Here is a 20,058-nt window from a genome sequence, read left to right as displayed (position 1 = left end):
CGCAGCGGTAGGGTTGCACATCACACACACCCACAGAAACCCAGACGGGAGGTATCTGGTGTTAAATGGAGCCATCCGAAAAAGGGTGTTCACATTATGCTCAGTGTATGCACCCAACAGCCAGCAGATTGCGTTTTGTAGGGACCTTCTTGCTTTTCTTGGAGAGTGGGGAACCGGGGCCTTGATTTGCAGAGAGGATTTCAACATGACGATTGACCCAGCTTTGGACTGGGGGAGGAGTTGTCTTACCCCAGGGGAAGGGGTCATTCCAAACCCTTATGCAGCAACACTTCCTGGTGGATGCGTGGAGAGCCCGCCACCCACATACAAAAGCGTACACATTCTATTCACTTCCACACCAGTCGTTTTACCCGCATTGACTACATCTTCGTGGAAGCAGCTCTTGAACACGACATTAAGCAGGCATCTATTGAACTAGTGGGCTGGTCGGACCACGATATGACAACCATAAACCTCGACCTAGGCCCAAGCACGAAAACGGACAGAAGGTGGATCTGTAACAATACACTTTTCAAAGACCAGAGTTTCAGCGAATCCCTAGACACCGCAATCAGAGAATTCTTCCAGCGGAATGATAAAGGTGACCCCTCTCAAGCGGTAGTGTGGGAGGCAGCCAAAGCAACGACTAGAGGATTGCTAATAGCACAACGGGACCCACATGAAAAGAGTCAGGATCCAGCGGAAATCCTTCCTAAAAGGAGATTTAAGGTACAACGAATCCTCCTTGTCCCGGGGAGGAGGGTAAGACGCAAGCAGACATAAAAGAGTTCAGACAGGAACTGAAGGACGTGTGGAAACGGAAGGCATTGACTCACCTCTGGGTCATCAAACAGAAATTGTATTAATATGGGGACAAAGCACACACACTGCTGGCAACCAAATTATGGGGGCAAAGAGCAGAGTGGGTGGTATATAAAATTAACACCCCAGAGGGGGAGCCCTTAGACGACCCCTCTGATATTACAGCACGTTTTGCTCAGTTCGGCGAGGAACTATAATCCTCTAGCTGCATATCATCTCAAGACAGTATTGATTAATTCTTAGAGTCTCCAGCGTTCGACTCCATGAGCCAAGCACAGACTTGGATAAGCTGAGCACACCCATGAAAGCAGAGGAAGCCGATGCTGCCATTTCCAGACTGTAAGCAGGGTCAGCTCTGGGGCAAGATGGTTTTTATAAAACCTTCAAGGGTGCCATCGCACCCTTCTTAACCCTCCAATTCAACAACATCATGGAATCAGGCCATGCTTCAGAATCCTTCACAGAGGCAAGGATAATTGTCCTCCCCAAAGAAGGGAGAGATAAGCTTGAGTGCAGTTCATATAGGCCGATCTCCCTGCTGAACGTTAATGCAAAGATCTATGCAAGCATCCTTGCTAACAGATTATGCAAGGTGTTACCGAAGCTCATACACAACTATCAGGTTGGGTATAGGAAAGGGGCGACAGGGCTCGGACAGTGTCCGTAAAACACTAGATCTAATTGCGTCGATTGACTTCAGGGATTTCGACCCAAAACTAGTTTCGGTAGACGCGGAGAAGACCTTTGATAGGGTGGGATGGACGTTTATGCTCCAAGTCTTGCGGAAAGTTAAACTAGGGTCTTGTTGGATAATTGGGGTGCAAGCTCTCTATCGCAACACATGGATGAAGGTCATGGTCAATGGTGTAGCATCTCCCCCCTTCACCCTGAGCCAAGGCACTAGGCTGGGGTGCCCCCTATAACCCTAGTCTTTGCGTTGGTAATGGAATTGTTAGCTTAGACTATATGGAAGAATACCTTAGTCACAGGGTTTTGTACATTTGGGTAGGAGTATAAATTGGCATTGTTCGCCGACAATGTCATGGTCTACCTGATGCACCCGTCTAGGTCTGTACCAGCGCTCTTAGCCACAAGAGGGATATGGTTCCCACTCAGGCTTTTGGATTTATCGGAGCAAAACGGTAGCCCTATCGCTTAACACCAGCAAATCTCCCACACGCAACTCCACAGACTCTTGGGGGTTGAAACAAGCCCATAAGAGCATTCGATACTTGGGGGTTACTATCACAAAACAGCAAGGGGAACTGTTCCAGGCGAACTCTCCCTCGGTTTGGACAGCAATTAAAAGGGACATCCAGAAATGGTTGAAACTGAAGCTCTTGAGAGCTGGAAGGTTCAGGACAGTCAGGATGAATGTGTTACCACAGCTTCCCTTCTTGTTCCAGTCTCTCCCGGTTATTCTCCCGTAATTTTTCCACGTGGAGGTCAAGCGTGCCTTGCTGGCCTTTTTATGGGAAGAGAAAAGGCTGCATATCACCTACAAAACCGTAATTCTCCCAAAAAGTAAGAGGGGGGCATGGCGTACCTAGATATGTATGAGTATTGTAGAGCGGCCCAACTCTGGGTGCTGTTGGACCACCTAAGGGAATCGGAAAGCAAACAATGGGTTCACCTAGAACACCGTTTCTTGGCCCCTGTCACGCTGAGTGAATGCTCTGAGTCCTCAATAATCACTGCCACGTAGAGTGCTTGAGCACCCATTCCTGGCTGCGTTGTGGGCCCTCTGGGATCCCATAGCAGACCCTATCCGCTTTCAACCACAAAACGAACAGGGTCTTGTTAGAGTGGGACAAATGTGGAGAGACAGGGTTTTCCTAGCCAAAGAAGAGCTAGAGGGGGCTCCACAAGGCCTACAGATCCAACCTTTGCTGTATTTGCAAATGAAGGGGGCTCTTACAGACCTAAGGTGGAAATCCCAACCTCAGAGGCTTCTCACCCCATTTGAAAATGTACTCAACATACACATTGGGCCTCATTACGAGTTTTTGGAGGCAGCCATGCCCTTTTTGGAGGACCCAGTATTTCCCCATTCAGGGAACCCGGACCATCCCCATTCCCATTGAGCCCCCGGAGGGCTCAATGGGAATGGGGAGCATGCTAACAACGGGCCTGTTAATGATGGGCCTGTTGTTAGCATGCTGGTCCCCTCGCGGGACCCGCAAAGGATGTCTGGTCTGACCAGACGCCAAGAGCGGGTTCCGCGAGGGAACCTCGTAATGAGGCTGTACGGGGTAAACGGCGTCGGCACCTTTTCCGGTGCAATTAACCCCTTACCGCCTCACTTGTAATGAGGCCCATTGTCTCTTAGGGGTTTGTTGCAAACCTCTACAGCGCCTTATTGGACAGGGGACACCTACCAACACCACATATACAAGCTAGGTGGGAGAAAGACATGGGGTGTGAGGGAAACTTCGAGGGATGGTCCGCAATATTCAGAGCTGTTTGGAACTCCACAATCGCAGTCCAATACAAAATGCACAACTGTAGGCTACTTATGCAGTGGCATTTCACTCCCCAGCGATTATCTAAGATGTACCCAGGGATAAGCCCCCACTGTTGGCGGGGGTGCACCCACATTGGCGATTATTGGCATCAGTGGTGGGGCTCCCCCAGGGTCCAAACTTATTGGAAAGAAATCCTGGGGTGGGTTCAAGACATAGAGAGGATCGGAAAGGCCTATGATCCGCCTTCTGGTTTTGCTTGGTGTAGAGCTAGTTGAAGAACAATACCTGGTCCTTCCCCATCTGCCCAGAAACCTACTGCTAGCAGGCCGAGTATTTTTGACTATAAGATGGAAGGGTAGCGTCCTGCCGTCCAAAAAAGAGTGGATGCGCAAAGCTAAAGAGATATATGACATAGAAAGCCTCACAGCCGCACTATTAGACTCACACTCACATATAGACATGTCATGGCTTCCTTTTTTGGGGTTCTGGGATCAGAATAAACCAGCACCCTAAAACTTAACAGCAACTCTGTTTTTTTTTTTACCCCAGTATCACATCCCATATCATCTAGAGGTACTGCCCAAAATGTAACGGAACAGAACAATTCTGAGTGCCAATGCCTGAGTGGTGCATGTCCACTGCCAACTGCTTAGTGGCCTGCTAGGGGGTCTTTACATTTTTATTTTTTACATTTCTTTTGCTCTCATTGCCTCTTTTTTTATCTCACATGGGTTGTTAAGTGGGGGGGACATGGTGGAAAAGGGGGGCGGATGGGAAGGGAGGGTTAAATATAAAAAGCAGATCATCCATTTGCAATGTTCAGCAACTGTAATATAATTTATCTGTGCTGCATTTGTTGGACTTAATAAAAAATGTAGTTTCAAAACCATAACCAGAGGTTACTTGAAGATTAATTATTGAAGAAGTAATTTGCATACAGAAAACCACCTAAAAGGAGAAGTGAGTCATTCTCCTGTTCTTAGTTGTTATTATAGTGGTAGGGTTAGTTAGGTTCGTTTTGAACGATGAACAGTTTCTGTTAAGACATTCACTGATGACTGATAAGCACCTTAGTTGTGACACCTCATAGAATAGGGAATGTAAGGCATTTTCCTTTTTTTTTTAAATAAAGCTGAATATAAACTGGTTTATCAGAGTCGGCCTCCTTTTTCCGATCCACCACAACTGCTGTGTAATCTATTCAAACAGCATGTGAATCTATGAAAGATCCAATGCTGGAGAAGGAATATGTTACTTACCTGGAACTCCTGTTCTCCAGCATTGTATCTTTCATAGATTCACATGGGAACCTCCCACCTGACAAGCATGTGGCTCATCCTGACTCGTTTCAGCATTATTGCATGCATTTTGCAAATCTGAAGATGGCCTCCAGTGGAGGAGCTAAGGGAGGTACTGCCTATTGACTAAGGAGTACATGACCCAAAATGGCACTGAGAGAACACTCAAGTGGTTGCAGTTCATCATTTCAAATTAAGCTGCTTTAATGTTAACAAGGATTCCCAGTCTGACGGTGAATATTCAAACAGCATGTGAATCTATGAAAGATACCCATGCTGAAAAACAGGAGTTACAGGTAACAAACTTATTCCTTAATAGGTTTTATCACTTTTTATACTGTACAAATATGATTTCTTTTTTCTTGTTTTTTTTTAAATTTATGTTTTTCAATTTGATCATTGCCTTATATGAATGACTAAACAATTTATTTTCTACAGTTTTCAGATCGTAGTGTTGAAATTTGAGTCCTGAGGAAGCACATGAGAAACACTTAACTCTCTAAATTAAAAAGATAATGCTTCACCCCTAAATAGTCCGATGAAATGTAGGGTTTGAAATTGGGGGGAGCTGGGAGCTATTTAGCTCCTGCTTGAAGCATAAAAAGCCTGGTTACCTTGGCACCAACAGCTACCAGGAGCTACTGTTGGCTCCCCAGGCCAACTGATGCCAAACAAACACACCTATGTGAATGTAACTCTGTGCATTTGGACGATCTTAAATAAGCATTATGACACATCTCTATGGCATTTAAAGCATAAGGGTTCATAAAAAATAAGCAAAACGTTGAATTTGCATCTTACATTGAAGTTAGATTTTCCAAACGGTATGTACTAGCTCCTGGTTCCCTAGGGCTAGCTCCTTTTCACTCGTTAATGCCAGATAACCAGGAGCTGCTTTTATGTCCTGCTCACCTAATCTTAATTTCGACCCCTGAAATGTCATTATTTCAAGTCTTCAGTACCTTCCCAAACGGTTCTTTCTGCAATGTGCAGCAATGTAAAAGGCACTTGAAGCTTGTGGTGGTTGCGCTATGTAATGACTGAACCAGATCTAGTATTGCCTGTAATAGACTCCCTCAGTGGATACTGTTTTGCCTGTGCTTTGCAAAAGGAGCCATTCCTTTCTGTCTACAATTGATGCAACTTATGTTTTACAGAAGGGATGCGCTATTGGCATGCTAAAAACGGGGGACGCAACTGGAGCTTGGAGGACAACCGTACTCACGTGCAGGGTGCAGAAGCACAGACATGCTTTGTTTCAACATATTAGTAAGTAAACTGTAAAATACTGCGTAGCTGAAGCAATGACATGAAGTGAAGGTTGATATTGGGCTTCATTATAAGTTTGCCGGTCCGGAAATAAGGGTGCTGGCATGCTCACCGGAACCCTTGTTTCCGAACCAGCAAACTACAGGTTTGCCTGCCGGAGCCGCTGTACAGTCACATCAGGCAAAGCCGTCACGGAAGTACTGGCACTCTTAAAAATGGTGCTGGTGCGTGCGTGTCCCTACTCCCAGTCCTACCGGACTCTATGGGAATGGGGATTAACGAAATTACTGGCACCTGACTTCCCGGCCGCCAGACTTGGAATAGACCAGTGGCACCGGGAAGTCAGGCGCCAGTAATTTTTTACCGGTCTGGCGGTTATACAAAGCAAGCTATGTTGTACCGACATGGTGGATCTGAAATGGACAGTTTATTACCTCACCCCCTTCCATTGTGATTTTTTGTTTTGGATGGTGATTAGAATAGATCAACCATGCTCATTGAGTATCATAAATCCATAGGGACCCTGTTCATATTTTTCTTCTATGTTAGTAACTATTGATCCGTATGCAACTGTGCCAAGTAACAAATGTAAAAGTACAAGATGTCTGTTCTCGTAAAACTTAGTTTGGAAAGATGTGCTTAGTCCACTTCAGGAGAAAGATTCTCAAACTTGCTCGGGTATACATCAAATTGGCAAAACTTGTAGGATTGAGTCATCACTAACAGTTGCCTTCCTTGTACGTGGAAACCTAATTTTTCAATCGTATGGTATGGCATTGGTCAGGATATATTACTCTGTGGTGACTTTAATATAGGAGCACTAACCAAACATGCAATGAACATTTGCACAGACCTGTATTTACAACTTGCCAATGTATACAGGCCCAGTTTGGCAATTTGCTGCGTCTGTGTAATACAGGTCTTAACGCTGATAGCTATATTACGTTAACTTGCAGCAGTGGTTTGTCAGTGGTTCAGGTTGCAAGAGTTGAGAAAAAAGGAAAATACATCGAACAAACGTTAGCATGCATTGTAAGTAGGTTGTGGCTTTAAGCCACAAGTAGTTTTGGCGAAAATGGTTAACCAACACAGAAACTCCCTGCTCAAAGATGTCCATATATGCAGGCTCCTTCTTGTATTGGGTCCCCCTACCCAGCTGCATTGACTCCAGACAGTGGGGGAACACAGCAGCATAGTAGCATTGGTGGTGCTACACGAAGCACTTCGAAGAGCGCTCCAGAACTGCCAGCCATGAGAGTAATGGAAGCGGTGCAAGAAGAGAAGACTGCATCGCTGCCTGGAATGGAACTCTGCTGTATTCATCCCTTAGGGCCCCATCTCTCGCAGAGGATTTCAAGGTGAGAGGTGGGGTAGCCTTTGGAGCCTCTGGCCCATTTGGTGTTGCTTTCAGGCTGGAGGAGAAGAAAGCGGGTCATTGTGAGAGAAGGCTGCATTGAATTCTGGACCAGGACCTGGCTGAGTTAACCGCATATAGCTCCTGCTCTCTGAGGCGTTTTACAAGCTGGGAGGCATGGAGCCCCGGAGCTATGAGCCCCATATGGTGGCTCAATAGACCCAGGGTACACAAGTGGGTTTGCGAGCTTCACCCTCTGGGATACAGAACCTGCAGTGAAGAGCTGCAGTAGCTGGCCTGAGGTGGAAAGTAGACCTGCTACTGATCAGCCCCAAGTCCTATGACACAGTGTGGAATGAAGAGGCCATCTGTGGGAGGGTTATTTGCTTACAATGAAAGCTGTATCAATTGAGGCCTGGATTGAGTCGTCCCAAGATAGCCCAGTTTACTGCCTATACATGGCTTGGTGGTGGGTCGACTGGCATTGCGGGTGGCCTATGTAACGTAAAAGTGACTGCTGGTGAGGAATTCCTCCTGTTTTCTACAGTCGAGGATTGCTGAATGCCCCTCTGTGTGCATTTGTCTGGCCCGATCCTCAGTGGAAATAAACTCTCCTGAGTTGTGCACATCTTCCCACTGATATTTCCAACGAAAAGACAATGGAGTGCCCTACCTCTGATAATATGATAACAGCAGGGCTGAAGACGGAAGTTGCTACTAAGCAGGAAATGGAAGACCCCCTAGCCAAAATCAAAGCAATGCGCTCAGCAGTCAAAGCCTCCATAGCATATTTGAGGGGTAAATTCAAGACGGTGGAATATGGTTGTGAAGCAGTAGAAAATACCCAGTTGACAATTTATGTTATGTTACTTGGCATTTATATAGCGCTTTATATATCATTGGTATAAATCAGTTGGATGTGTTCAGTCTGGTGGGTGGACACCCAGATTGGGTTCTGGCTGTGTTAGGCCTGAGGAACGCCTATGCAATCTAGAATGCGCTTCAGCTAGCTGTGTTTTATTAGGGTGATGAGGTGATCGTTGGGTCGTGTTTGTATGTGAACAGCTAGGCCGAATTATCAGGGGTATATCTGTGTTCTAGTTGAATGATGGTGTATAGAAGAGAGTAAGCATAGAGGTGTGATATGGTGGTTATCAGTAAAAACACCAAGTGGTCCTCCCTCATTTTACCTCCACTAGGGGGGCCATCGTGTAGCCACCTCACCTCCTTAGCCTCTCATGGAAGTGCTCCCCCCAGTGAGCAGTGACGTGACCCCATGATACGTCACACCCATACAATCCCAATCTGGCATGGTTGATTCATCGTACATTTCAAGGGGAAAAAACAATCTTTCCCAGGATAAAGTAAGTGCATGATGTGTTGAATCAGATAGTCCAATGATAACCCTGCCCCCACACCTCCCAACCCCAGTCAACCAAACTTTTCTAGCCATTAAGGCTCTTCAGTATTAAGATAGAGGTAATGAAAACTGATCATCATAGCAAACACTGACCACGGATTGCTAATGCTTTGAAAACGCTATTGCCAAAAAGGAAAGCTTCTTTTGTAAGATCAACAAATGGGACCCACAGAAAATCTAGAATCTAAGACAAAACTGTCAAAAGAAAACAGCTGGCATTTTATTTTAATTTGAGATGGGAAGGCTAAGCCAACCATGGAGCAAAGAAAATAGGGTCTCTCAAAATCAGAACCAAAATTCAAACAAAGGCCTCAGGCGGTATAAAACCATCTCCAAATAGAAGACCCTGGTATTGCTATGCTTCTCTAAAATGTCTCACTGCCAGGTAACAGCAAAATAGAGAGTTTTGTTCAGAACTTCTGCCTCGAAACAATCACAAGAAGAATCTTGGTTGTCATTCCAGCTAATTAGGTCAAACACAATTTTAAAAACCAAACACTAAATCACTGGTCACATTGCATGTCTGTAAACCTTGTCACCTGTGTGGGTTTTGCAAAAGTATGCTTGAAGTGACTTTGTTGGGAAAGGCCATCTTCCTTGAAATTCAGTTCGACGGTTTACACAGCATCCCATATAGGGCTTTCTCAAAAATTGTGCCTTGTGATTAATAAGGGTAGAGAAAAGAGGTCCTACTATGGGAAATGTAGTGCCACCTGTGCAGGCACTCTTGCCAGATCCATAATCAACCACTCTTATCAGCAGGTATCTTCCCACCTGAATACAAAACCTCTCACGTCAAATCAAAAGGGCCCTCTCACAACCCCCTCCTTCCCATCTCCAACAACCGCTTCATATCCAAACTACTAGACTGCACGGCCTACTCTCAGCCCTGCCTCTTCAGAGACCCACGACCTTCTTGACCCTGCCCAGTCGGGTTTCAAACCCCTCCATCAGGACGACCTGAAAAGAACATCGGACTGAGGAATGCACTGTTCTTCCTCCTTGACTACTCAGCAAACTTCAACACCATTAACCACTCCATCCCCATGAACACTCACCTTGGCATAAGGACTCCGCCCTCAGATGTTATCTCCTCTTTCCTCTGACTTCTCCCAAATTGTCTCTCCATCCTTTCTCCTCTGTTGCCCAGTCTCGCAATGGATGGATGGAAGGGCCTCCCCCCTCCTTTTCAACCGCTTTCTCCCCTCCCCATGTTTTTCCGTTCCCACAATCTCACCTGTTACAACTATGATGACACCCAGATCATCCTCAGGACTCCCAACTAGCCTCCTCATGCAACCCAGACCTTGCATCCCAACTCCGACATTGACCTCTAGATGGATAACCAACAATCACCTGCTCCTCAACCATGAAAAAGGAAACCCCATCTGTGGCAAAACAGCTCTCCTTTCCCAAACTATCCGATGGCTGCCTTCATTAGGACCAGCCCCCACTGCATCCCCCTCAGTCAAAAACCTAGGATGTACCTTTAGCTCAGGCCTGACCCTCTCCCATCACATCAGTGCAGTATCCAGATCATGCACCCTCCACATCCTGCAATCACAGCCACCATCCTCTTAATCCTAGACTACTCCCTCTACCTAGGCGGACAACATAACAACTGAGAAAGCTCACTCTCCCCCAGAGCACCCAGGACACTCCACTGACTGCCCATCAGCCGATGGGCCACTTTCAAAGCCTTGTGCATGGCCCACCGGACAATCTACAATTTCTCCAAAACCAGCTAACTCACTACCACCCCACCAGAATCCTCAGATCAGGCTCGGTACAGCTCCTGGTAGTCCATCCTTACAAGTTCTCCAGATTAGAAGGTGCCCGTTTCTCTGCCCCTCGCACCCCCTGATATTGCCCCTCCGCACATCTCACACATTTCATCCAACAGTCCTCCCACCACTTTGCCGCACCTGCCCATCGGTCAGCTGCTATCCACTGTCACACCTGGACGACTCCTGTAGCAACTTCAGAAACTCGCACCTAAAACGAATCCTACCCGTGCGCCAGGTATTGCCCCCATGTGGGCTTGGATGGGGCAAAGCAATTCACTTCAATGCAGGGGGGGATAAATACAGAATTCTTAAAAAGCAAGCTAATCATCCCCGTAGGACAACCGGGCACCTCTGACCCCTCGCTCATGGTTTGCACAGCACAGGATATTGGGCCAGGCCTCTGCATGTAATCATGAAATGGGCTCCTTGTTTTTGAATCAGGGAGGGCAATCTCACTCTAAGAACCTCTCAGAGGGTATTATGCATTCATTGAGAACTTAGATCGCAATGCTCCTTTTTTATCCAAAGCCCAAACCCAGGAGTATCAGCGTTTGTTACAATCAGCAATGAGGACAGGAAATGCATACTTGGGACAATGAATCAAAGACCGTAAGACTGCACATAGAATGAACCCAGGACAGCCAACCCATTTCTCCCCTTGCACACTGCAAATTCGTAACTTAGCGGAAGGAACACTCTCTCCACACAACACAAACACTATTGCACAGCACCTTTGCCGTAAGACAAGCTACTTTCAACAAAAATTCAAACGGTGGCTTCCCACATAACTCGAGCTTTATCGCCCGACAGTCCATCACAGCACCCATCCACTAAGCAGATCTCCATGGGTCGCTAGCTGGGACTTAGCCACCCGTTCCTACCTTCGTTTTGGCTAAAGTGCTCACACGCATTCTAGAAATCCAAGGACATTCACCCCACAGCACTGAGGGCATGGCATTAGGTGCTATATAAATGCTACATACGGTAACGTAACAGCTTGTGGGGCTTCAAAACCCTCTACCTCCCTCCAATTTAGGCCCAGCGCCTGATAGAATACAGTTGAGACCCACAATAAATCCAGTCCAACTGCACACATAGCCCATCTACCTTTTCTCCTTAGTAGGACTCCCTGAGCATCTCATCCATCACCCACCCTAATACCAACTATCTACCCCAACTTTGCCCATCCCTACCACTACTGCGACAACGAATGCAATACCAGAGCCTAAAGAACAAATAGTCGAATACCAGTCCATCACAGCTGGTTAGTCTGAATGGGAATCTTCTTGGGATGGCCATTAAATTAAAGGGGATACAACAGTTTTCTCTATCAATCTTCTGGACTCCTAAACTGCCAGTTTAGGCCCCAATCCCTATCCTGAATACTAGAGCTTCCAGATTGTGAAATTAAAGAACACATGTTCCATGTGTCGAAGTGAAGGAGACATCTCAACTGGATACTTCTCAAATAGGCCCTATGCCAACATCACAATTAAAAGTACTCACTCCGATGAAATCCGTAGATATCAAAACAATATATTCCTACTGGAAAAATCCAAATTTAAATCTGTTTTTAGTAATGGTGGGCCCAGATCTCTACCACAGACAACGCTCAGACGTGTTTAACGCAAGCCGGTCAGCTCGCTCTCCCTACACAGGAGGTCCAACCGAACCTCTCTACCAGGATTTGCATCAGTAAATAGCCCGCTGACAAGAAAAATAATTTCAGCTTCAACCCACCAACCACCCAGTGGATCACAGCCACTCTACCAGCAGAACCATCATGTAGATTACCACTACTGCCCGGGTTCCCATATACCTCAGCGGGACCCAGTTTGAGGATCTTCCATGCTCAGCCTCAGGCCTCTGAGTGACCGAAAACCGAGAACTTGGGATATATAGCACCGGCAGGGTCGCCCCTACGGAGCCCTGATGAAGGTGGACGCAATTCACTACAAATCTGCCGAAACGTGAAACAAACCGGGAACACCTGATTATAACGGTTCCCTGTTTTACTAGACTCTGTTCATTCAGTCTCTGCCACGTTGGCTAAAAGATATCTTGTTTTCCCTATGACCCTGTAACATTTATTGTTATAATTAGAAGGAATACTCGACATGAATAGGAAATCATCCACTAATTAGGACACCTTTGAAATTTGGGCGACTTTATAGCCTAGTTGTTTCCTTTTTCCTTTGGACTTATCGCAAAGCACCTATGTGTCCACACAAGTATGTATATTTACTGTGTCAATGAAATAACTATTGAGATTTATCTGTATATTAACCATACAGTATTTTATGTTCACTTCGCTGTATGTATTACATCTTTCATTTGTCATTTGATGCCATTGTCAATTGTTATTATTTTCCCATATGTATGTCGCATCTCCTAGCATCATCTCTAATTTTATGCACTATATGTTCTTTTGTATGATCAGAAAATAAATCATTGCTTTCTAATCTCTGTAATTTCTAACACAGTGAGCGGTTAGTACACCTTGACCTCATGTTTGGATCTGCTACTCAGTAGACCAACCGTTGGTAAAACTTGTGGACAGGCCTAAAACTCTGTATCTGTCCAACCAAACAATTGCTAAGAGCATTTATCACTAGTAAGGGTACATTCATTTGTTTACAAAGGGCCCAGATCTCTAGCCTCCCTCCCAGAGAACACATCAGCCCTATACTGGCTCCCTATTGGTCGACGCACTACCTTTAAAGCCATGTGCATCACTCACTGTGCGATCCACAACACCAGCCCGGAATTCCTACAAGACAAAGTCACTCGCTGCCACACCTCAATGACACTCCGATCTGGCACAGAATCTCTCCTAGTTGTCCCACATTACAACTGCACCAGACTGGGCGGATCCTCGTCTGTCCAAGCGCTGTTCTGGAACTCGCTGCCCCTGCACCTCTGCAACATTGACAATCACTTGGCATTCAGAAAGGCCCTCAAACCCTGGCTGTTCCCTTCCTCCTCTTGAAACCTTCTGTTGATACATGCACAATAACACTGGCCCAAACCCAACAACACATCTATCCACCCAAACCTCCACGGATCCCGGCAGCATTCACAGCAGCACACTGGGATGAGGAACAAGTTACTTACCTGTAACTGTTGTTCTCCAGCATGGTTCTGGCATGGATTCACATGCTCACGAACACTCCCCGTCGCCGGGTGGGGAACCCTCGGCAAAGATTTAAAATATGGCATCCATCTAGCCAAGTTGGAAGCCCAGAATAAAGAGTTGGACTGTGATGTTGATGATGTGGGGGATTAAAGAAAGGGTGTGTAATCTAAGGCATGGAAGGAGAGACCCCAGTGCAAGTAGAGAAGATAGTTCAGGAGATTGTGAGCACTCTATTTCAAGACAAGAGGGGCCTCGACCTACGGATTGATCGGGCACACATTAGAGGGAAAATTGGACAAGGCCCTAGATCAATTCTCTGCGGTGACCTTAACATGACCTTAACATCACCTCTGACAAAAACAAAAACAACCAGGCAAACAGGACGAGTCATAATCGGTAAAAACAAATCAAGAACAAGAAAATGGCAAATGGAAATGGAGAACCGTGACATTTTACAAGTGAATGGTAGTGTCCAAGGAGATTTAGTGGGACAATCCACATGGGCATCGTACAATTCAAACGCAACTCTGGACTACTTTTTCGTAGATCAAGAAACTTTTGGCACTATAATGTCTCTAAATATTCTACCAACAAAAAGTAGTGATCATAAAATTCTAATACTCACTTGCTTAGAGACAAATTAAATTGACACGGGAAAAAAAAGAATATTTGACCAACTGAAGTTGATATAAATGAGGGTCGAAATAGACTGAGAATAACAACAAAAGTGATTCCTTTGCTAATCAAATCGATAAACAAATGGGAATCTAGAACAGGAAAAGACGTTGAGTATGAAACTTGTCTTACCATCTTCAGAGTGGCCACCGCAACTAAAAGAAGAAACACAAAAAACAGGGTGCACCATTTTAATGCCGAAGTAGCGGATAAAAAACGACAGCTAGCACGAGAATTGAGAGCCCTGAAAAAACAGAATATTGCTTGTGATGATATGGCAATAAAGAGTAAGGCCCTGAAAAAAGGGCATCGAAATTGGGTCAAATCCCATAGGGCGATACTGTTTCAAAAGGACTCTGAACAGATGCTTATGGCAACACGAAATAAAAATGCAAAATACCTATGGTCCTTGCTAAATCAAAAAGGAAATCGACAAGGTGAAGAACAACTTAATCCCATACATGAAAGCAAATGGGAACAATACTTTGAAGCAAAATACAACTGTGAGCTTACAAATGATTTATCCCCCCAAGTAACCAACAAGGGAAATGGCTGGGATATCAAATTTACACAAAGCGAAATCCTAGCATTGATCAAAGCAAGCCGATCCAGAGCCCCAAGGCCAGATGGCCTGACAAATGAAATACTAAAGCAAGCACCGATGGTATGGGCAAACATGTGCTTTGTATTCTTCACAAGAATAATACAATCAATGCAGATTCCAGAATCTTGGACAACGTCAATCACTATTCTGATACACAAAAAAGGAGACAGAGCATGTCCAGAGAATTATCGTCCAATATCTCTTTTGGACGTCATAGGCAAACTCTTTGCCGGTATATTACTAAAAAGATTAAAGGAATGGATTCAAACCTCTGATAATTTCGATCATAGACAAGCAGGCTTCGTAGAAAACGTAGACTGTAGTCTAAATCTCCTCATTCTAAATTTACTAAAAGCAAAGACCATCCAAGAAAACCAAAAACTCTTTATTGCTTCCATAGATATAGCGGCTGCTTTTGACAGTGTGGATCGACAAACTCTATGGGCCAAAATGACAGACAAAGGCTGCCCGAGAGACCTGATAGAAGCCATCAAAATCCTCCACACAAACACATCTATGCGTGTTAGATTGGATTGAAAGGGAAATCTAACAAAGGCAATCGTAACAAAGTGTGGGCTCAAACAAGGATGCCCACTAGCGTCCATAATCTACAACTTTTATATCCTGGACGTTAAAGACTGTCTGGAACCACCAAGAGCTTGCTCTCCTAAAGTAGGAGAAACAAAAATACGTCATCTACTATATGCAGATGATCTCATAGTGTTGGACAAAACCCCAATTGGGCTACAGAGGAAACTGGAAGCCTTAAACATTCATTTGAAAGAAATCAAACAAAAAATTAATCCAGAAAAATCAGTCATAATGATAATCGCAAAACCAGGTCCTACTTCGAAGAAAGTTTTCAAATGGCACATAGAGAATGAAGAAATAAAAATAGTGAAAGACACAAAATACCTAGGAGCAATTGTGAGTCCGAATTGGAGTGAGCAACCCTGGATTGATCATCTACAGAGAAAAATAGATCAACTAACATCACAGGCATTATATTAAAAAGAAAGTTCTGCAAATTTTCCATTCTCCCGATTGTAGAATTTTACAACGCTAAAGTAATCCCTACCGTAACATACGCGGGAGAAACGGCCTTGAGAATCCCGTGGGAAACGTGGGACAAATTTGAAGCCAGATTCTGGCGTAAATTGCTGAAAATCCCTATATGTGTACCAATAAGCATTATACGGCATGAGCTGGGATTATATTCTATGCAAGCTCGAATAGTCTGGAAAACATTGGCCACCTATAGAAAAATCTCAATAGAAGATTGTCCAAAACAGTATCAAATACTAACGAAGGAAGGAGGAGGAATTCCCTTTTGGCCTTTGGACAAATGGAAACTAAAATGCAAGAAACTATTGCAAAACATGAACGTATCAATGAGTGCCCTATGTCAACATCCAAAGAGAGTAAAGTTTCTCCTGCTATCAATTGATTGGGCAGAAACAGAACGTGCGAGAGTGAATTCGAGTCATCATACCTTGTCCAAAAAGATAACTAGATGCCCACAGACACTGCCAGGATATCTACAAAAAAGCGCCAATCAGAAGCATAGAGACCTAATAAGGCGCTTCCGTTTGGACATCCTAAGAACAAGGACAAACCTGGTCAGATACGGCCAGGCAAAAGAAAAGCTTTGTAGATTATGCAAACAAGAAGATGAAACGACTCGACACCTAATCATGTTTTGCCAAGAGCTCACAACCGAAAGGGGATGCCTATTACAACCAATACTGTCTCCAGCATGCGATCTAGATTCTGACCTATGGTGGTCAGCCCTATACGACAATCCAAATAGGAAAACTACTAAAGCCTTAGGGATTTTTCTTGAATCACTGCTAAAGAAACTTGAAATGGTGCAAAAATATAACGGACAAAATTTGGTTAACACACAGCCAAACCTGGATCAAATCTGATGCAGAACTAAGAAAGAAACAAAACAATAGGTTTGGCTTGTGTATGTGGATGAGGGAAAAATGTGTTTATAAGCAAAAGTTTGTATTTTTTTACGCTGAAAGCTTTGAATAAAAAATAAAAAAATTGTAATATGATGTGACAACTACACTGACATTATTTTTCTTTTTTTATAAAAGGCAGGGGAAACCAACTGCATTTCAAGGGTAACGTGATGCCTATCCTTCAGGATCTCTTGTCTTTGACGCTCAGTTAAAGGCACAAATATCATAACCATGCTATGGGGTTGTGAGAGAAAGGCATAAAGTATTGTGTGAGATAATCTTTCTGAGTTTTGAGTTTCGGGAGGCCTTCTACATTCTGAGGGCCCTGGAGGACATTGAGGATGTGACACAGACTTCAGTGGGGCACCCGACAACAGAAGGAAGCAAGAAAATGGATCTGAACTCACTTTCAAAGTGAAATGGATCAGACTTTCCAAGTAGAAGAATATTACTCCCTTGAACGCACAAATTCAAGAAATTGAATGCCCCGCCAGATAAATCTAGGTGCAGAAACCTCCTGAACACTTGCAGTCCAGCGGCTGGAGACAACGTATTAGTCAGTGATAGCTTCTCTAAGGAGCACCAGGGAATGTATCTTAGATGTGGTCATGTTTGGTTATTATATAGGGAAGAGGGGTTCTGTCATGTTTAGAGAGATAATCCCAAAATATAATTCGCTCATAACTATACGTGGGTGAGTGTTCTTGCAAGTAGCAGGCACTGGATGGCAAAAGCCAAGGTGACAGAGCAGGATACATTATTTTGGTCTCTTGGATCTCCCTTTAATCAGATGTAATGGGAGATAAGCGTGGTCTCTTGTATTTTGAGAGGGTCTAGTCTGTGTCGCCATTGGGGTCACCCAGGGAGGCGCGGGTGCTGGTCCTTGATTTGTGGGAGAATGAAGGGTTGGGGATACATGCAGGATGGTTACATTTTTGTGTTTGCTGGTTTGTGTTTGGCAGCTGAAATATATGAAGAGTGACATTTTATCTTGAAAGACTTGTTTGGGGATTTTGGGGAAAAGGAGTTTTTTAATGTTTGGAATGCATTGGTACATGGCTAGATGCAGAGATTGTACCACATGTAAATGGCAAAAGGCTGACTTCACCGTATAAGAGATCCCTTCTGGAGCAGGAATTTAATAAAACTAGTTTCATATCCTTTTTGTTCATCAAACTCACTACTAAAAGGGCCAGGAGAGAAATACACAGGGGGTCGGTATACAGGCCTCATATTGAGCATCCCACCAATTTAAAATGGAAAAAGAGCTATTTAATAAAAGATTATAGGTGGAGGGATCCCTGTTAAAAAATGTGTACAGGTGTGCATAACGAAGATATTCTTATAAAATGTTGTAGTCTGCTGCCCAAATCAGATCAGGGTAAGTTTTTTCTAAAAGTTTCAGCAAATATGTATTTTTTGGCGAGAGGTATTTCGATAGTTGGTGGGGACCGAAACATTTAAGTAGACCAGACGGTGGATAGATATTTTCCAGTTCCAGTACCTGCAGTGTTTCCCAATTAATTTTTGGATGCTCTTGGAGGATTATGGCTTGCTAAACACCAGGAAGGTAAGTAATCCAATCTAAAAGGTGAACCAAACCTCTCTTGGCAAAGGAATTAGGCAGAGTGTAATGCAAGACTTTAAAAGTAGACTTAAAATCACTGGCTCATGCTAAAGTTGTCTTTGGTCCAACGCTCACTTGGACACAAGGTGGGAAATGTCCAAAGGCAAGTACCTACCTCTAAAGGTACTTTAGAAGAGTTTCAGGTGTGTTAAACGCTACCCATAGGAATAAACAGGACACAGTCTGTAGGCAGCTATTAGCCCTGGGGAGCGCCAGAGAAGACCCTTAAGAAGAGCTCCAGTACCAGGTTTGAGACCTAGCAGCTTCAGGAAAAGATGCAGCCAAGGAGAATTTAGCCATAATACAAATGAATGGGAAATGTTGAAGTACACCTTCAGAGATCTTTGACCACGGGGACCCCAGACAGGAAGTATTGAGAATAGCCCACCAACCCAAGGCCCAGAGCTAAGTACTCCAGGGATGGTTCCCGAAAAGTCCATTCAGGAAGACTGAAACAACCCAGTGTGTACAGCTCTTTTTTCCAGATGTGGTCTATGGAATGTGATAAATACCAAGATGTCGTCACTGCTTCCGAAGGGGAAGCCCCTTCCCATGAGACCAGGGTGGTGAGGCCGCTAACCGATGGTCCCGCTGGGGGTGGTACTCAGTGGGTGGATCTCATGGGAGGGGAAACCCCCTTGGGGACAAGTGATGACCACATCGGGAGAATGCTGTATTCTCACCAATCACATGACCCTAGACCGCCTTCCACTTTTTCTTCACCTCACTCCTCTTCATTCCTATTTTCTGGGGTTTTCACACAATGAGCCTCATCATGAGTTGGGCTGTAGCCCTTAAATGCGGTGGTAAAGGTATTACCACTGCATTTAAGGGCTGGTCCTATCACGAGTTGGGCGCTAAATCGGCTGTTTTACCTCTAGCTTTTTTCCGGAGGTGAAAATCCCTGTTTTTGGTGGTATTACAGCCAGCTGTATTAGCCCGCAGTATTAACTGTGAAAATTCCCCATTGGATCCAATGGACCCATTCAGGAATGGGGATTTACCGTTAAGGCCCAACCCGTGATCCAGTGGTAATACCACCGGCCCGGTTGGTGCTAAGGCTATTACAGTCGGCGGTATTACAGCCGGGAATACAGCCCAACTCGTGATGAGGCCAAATGACTCCGCCACACTTGTTTGGTTTCAGTTACAAATTTCTATATTTAGTCATGGAACAACTTAAGTGTAGGTTTATATCATAGATCTCCCGTGGGAGAGCCCTTTTTATTGACGCCTGTTTCGGCTGAAACTGAGCCTTTCCAAAACAGGGCATATCATAATGGTGGTCACTTTCTTGAATATCTGGGTTTGAATCCCACCTGCGAAGTGCAGTGTTTCCTTCCCTCACGTCGGCTTACTGGTAATGAACCTCTTCAGAACCTTTCGAAGGCAGTGCAAGTAGAAAGTACTGAGACGAGGGCGATTCCTAGTGAGTTACCACACCAGCACTCAATTATGAGGAGGAAGTGCAGAGCAATACTGAATAACCACTGGAACCACTTTTGCCAGTCTAGTGGCTTGCAACATTTGATTGGAAGAAACTAGATAAAAACCGAAGAGGGACTTGACACGTTGTCGAGCCCTTCCTAGAGAAACTGCGAGAGTCTGGAGAAACTCGATGTGCAGGTGGA

At 44.7% G+C, this 20,058-nt stretch overlaps 1 protein-coding gene across 3 annotated transcripts in view; it reads left to right on the top strand.

Annotated features, from left to right (window-relative positions):
• Positions 1-20,058, top strand: part of LOC138566663 (F-box only protein 27-like) — a 1,347,647-nt gene that overhangs the window by 1,149,536 nt on the left and 178,053 nt on the right. For all 3 annotated transcript variants that reach the window (XM_069644226.1, XM_069644225.1, XM_069644224.1), the window contains exon 8: positions 5,743-5,854. In XM_069644226.1, coding sequence (XP_069500327.1) covers positions 5,743-5,854 — 112 coding nt within the window. The remainder of the gene's footprint in view (positions 1-5,742; positions 5,855-20,058) is intronic.

The sequence above is a fragment of the Ambystoma mexicanum genome, chromosome 2p (assembly GCF_040938575.1).
Source record: "Ambystoma mexicanum isolate Mex_15411 chromosome 2p, UKY_AmexF1_1, whole genome shotgun sequence".
Lineage (NCBI taxonomy): Eukaryota > Metazoa > Chordata > Amphibia > Caudata > Ambystomatidae > Ambystoma > Ambystoma mexicanum.
This window is presented reverse-complemented; position numbering and strand designations above follow the sequence as displayed.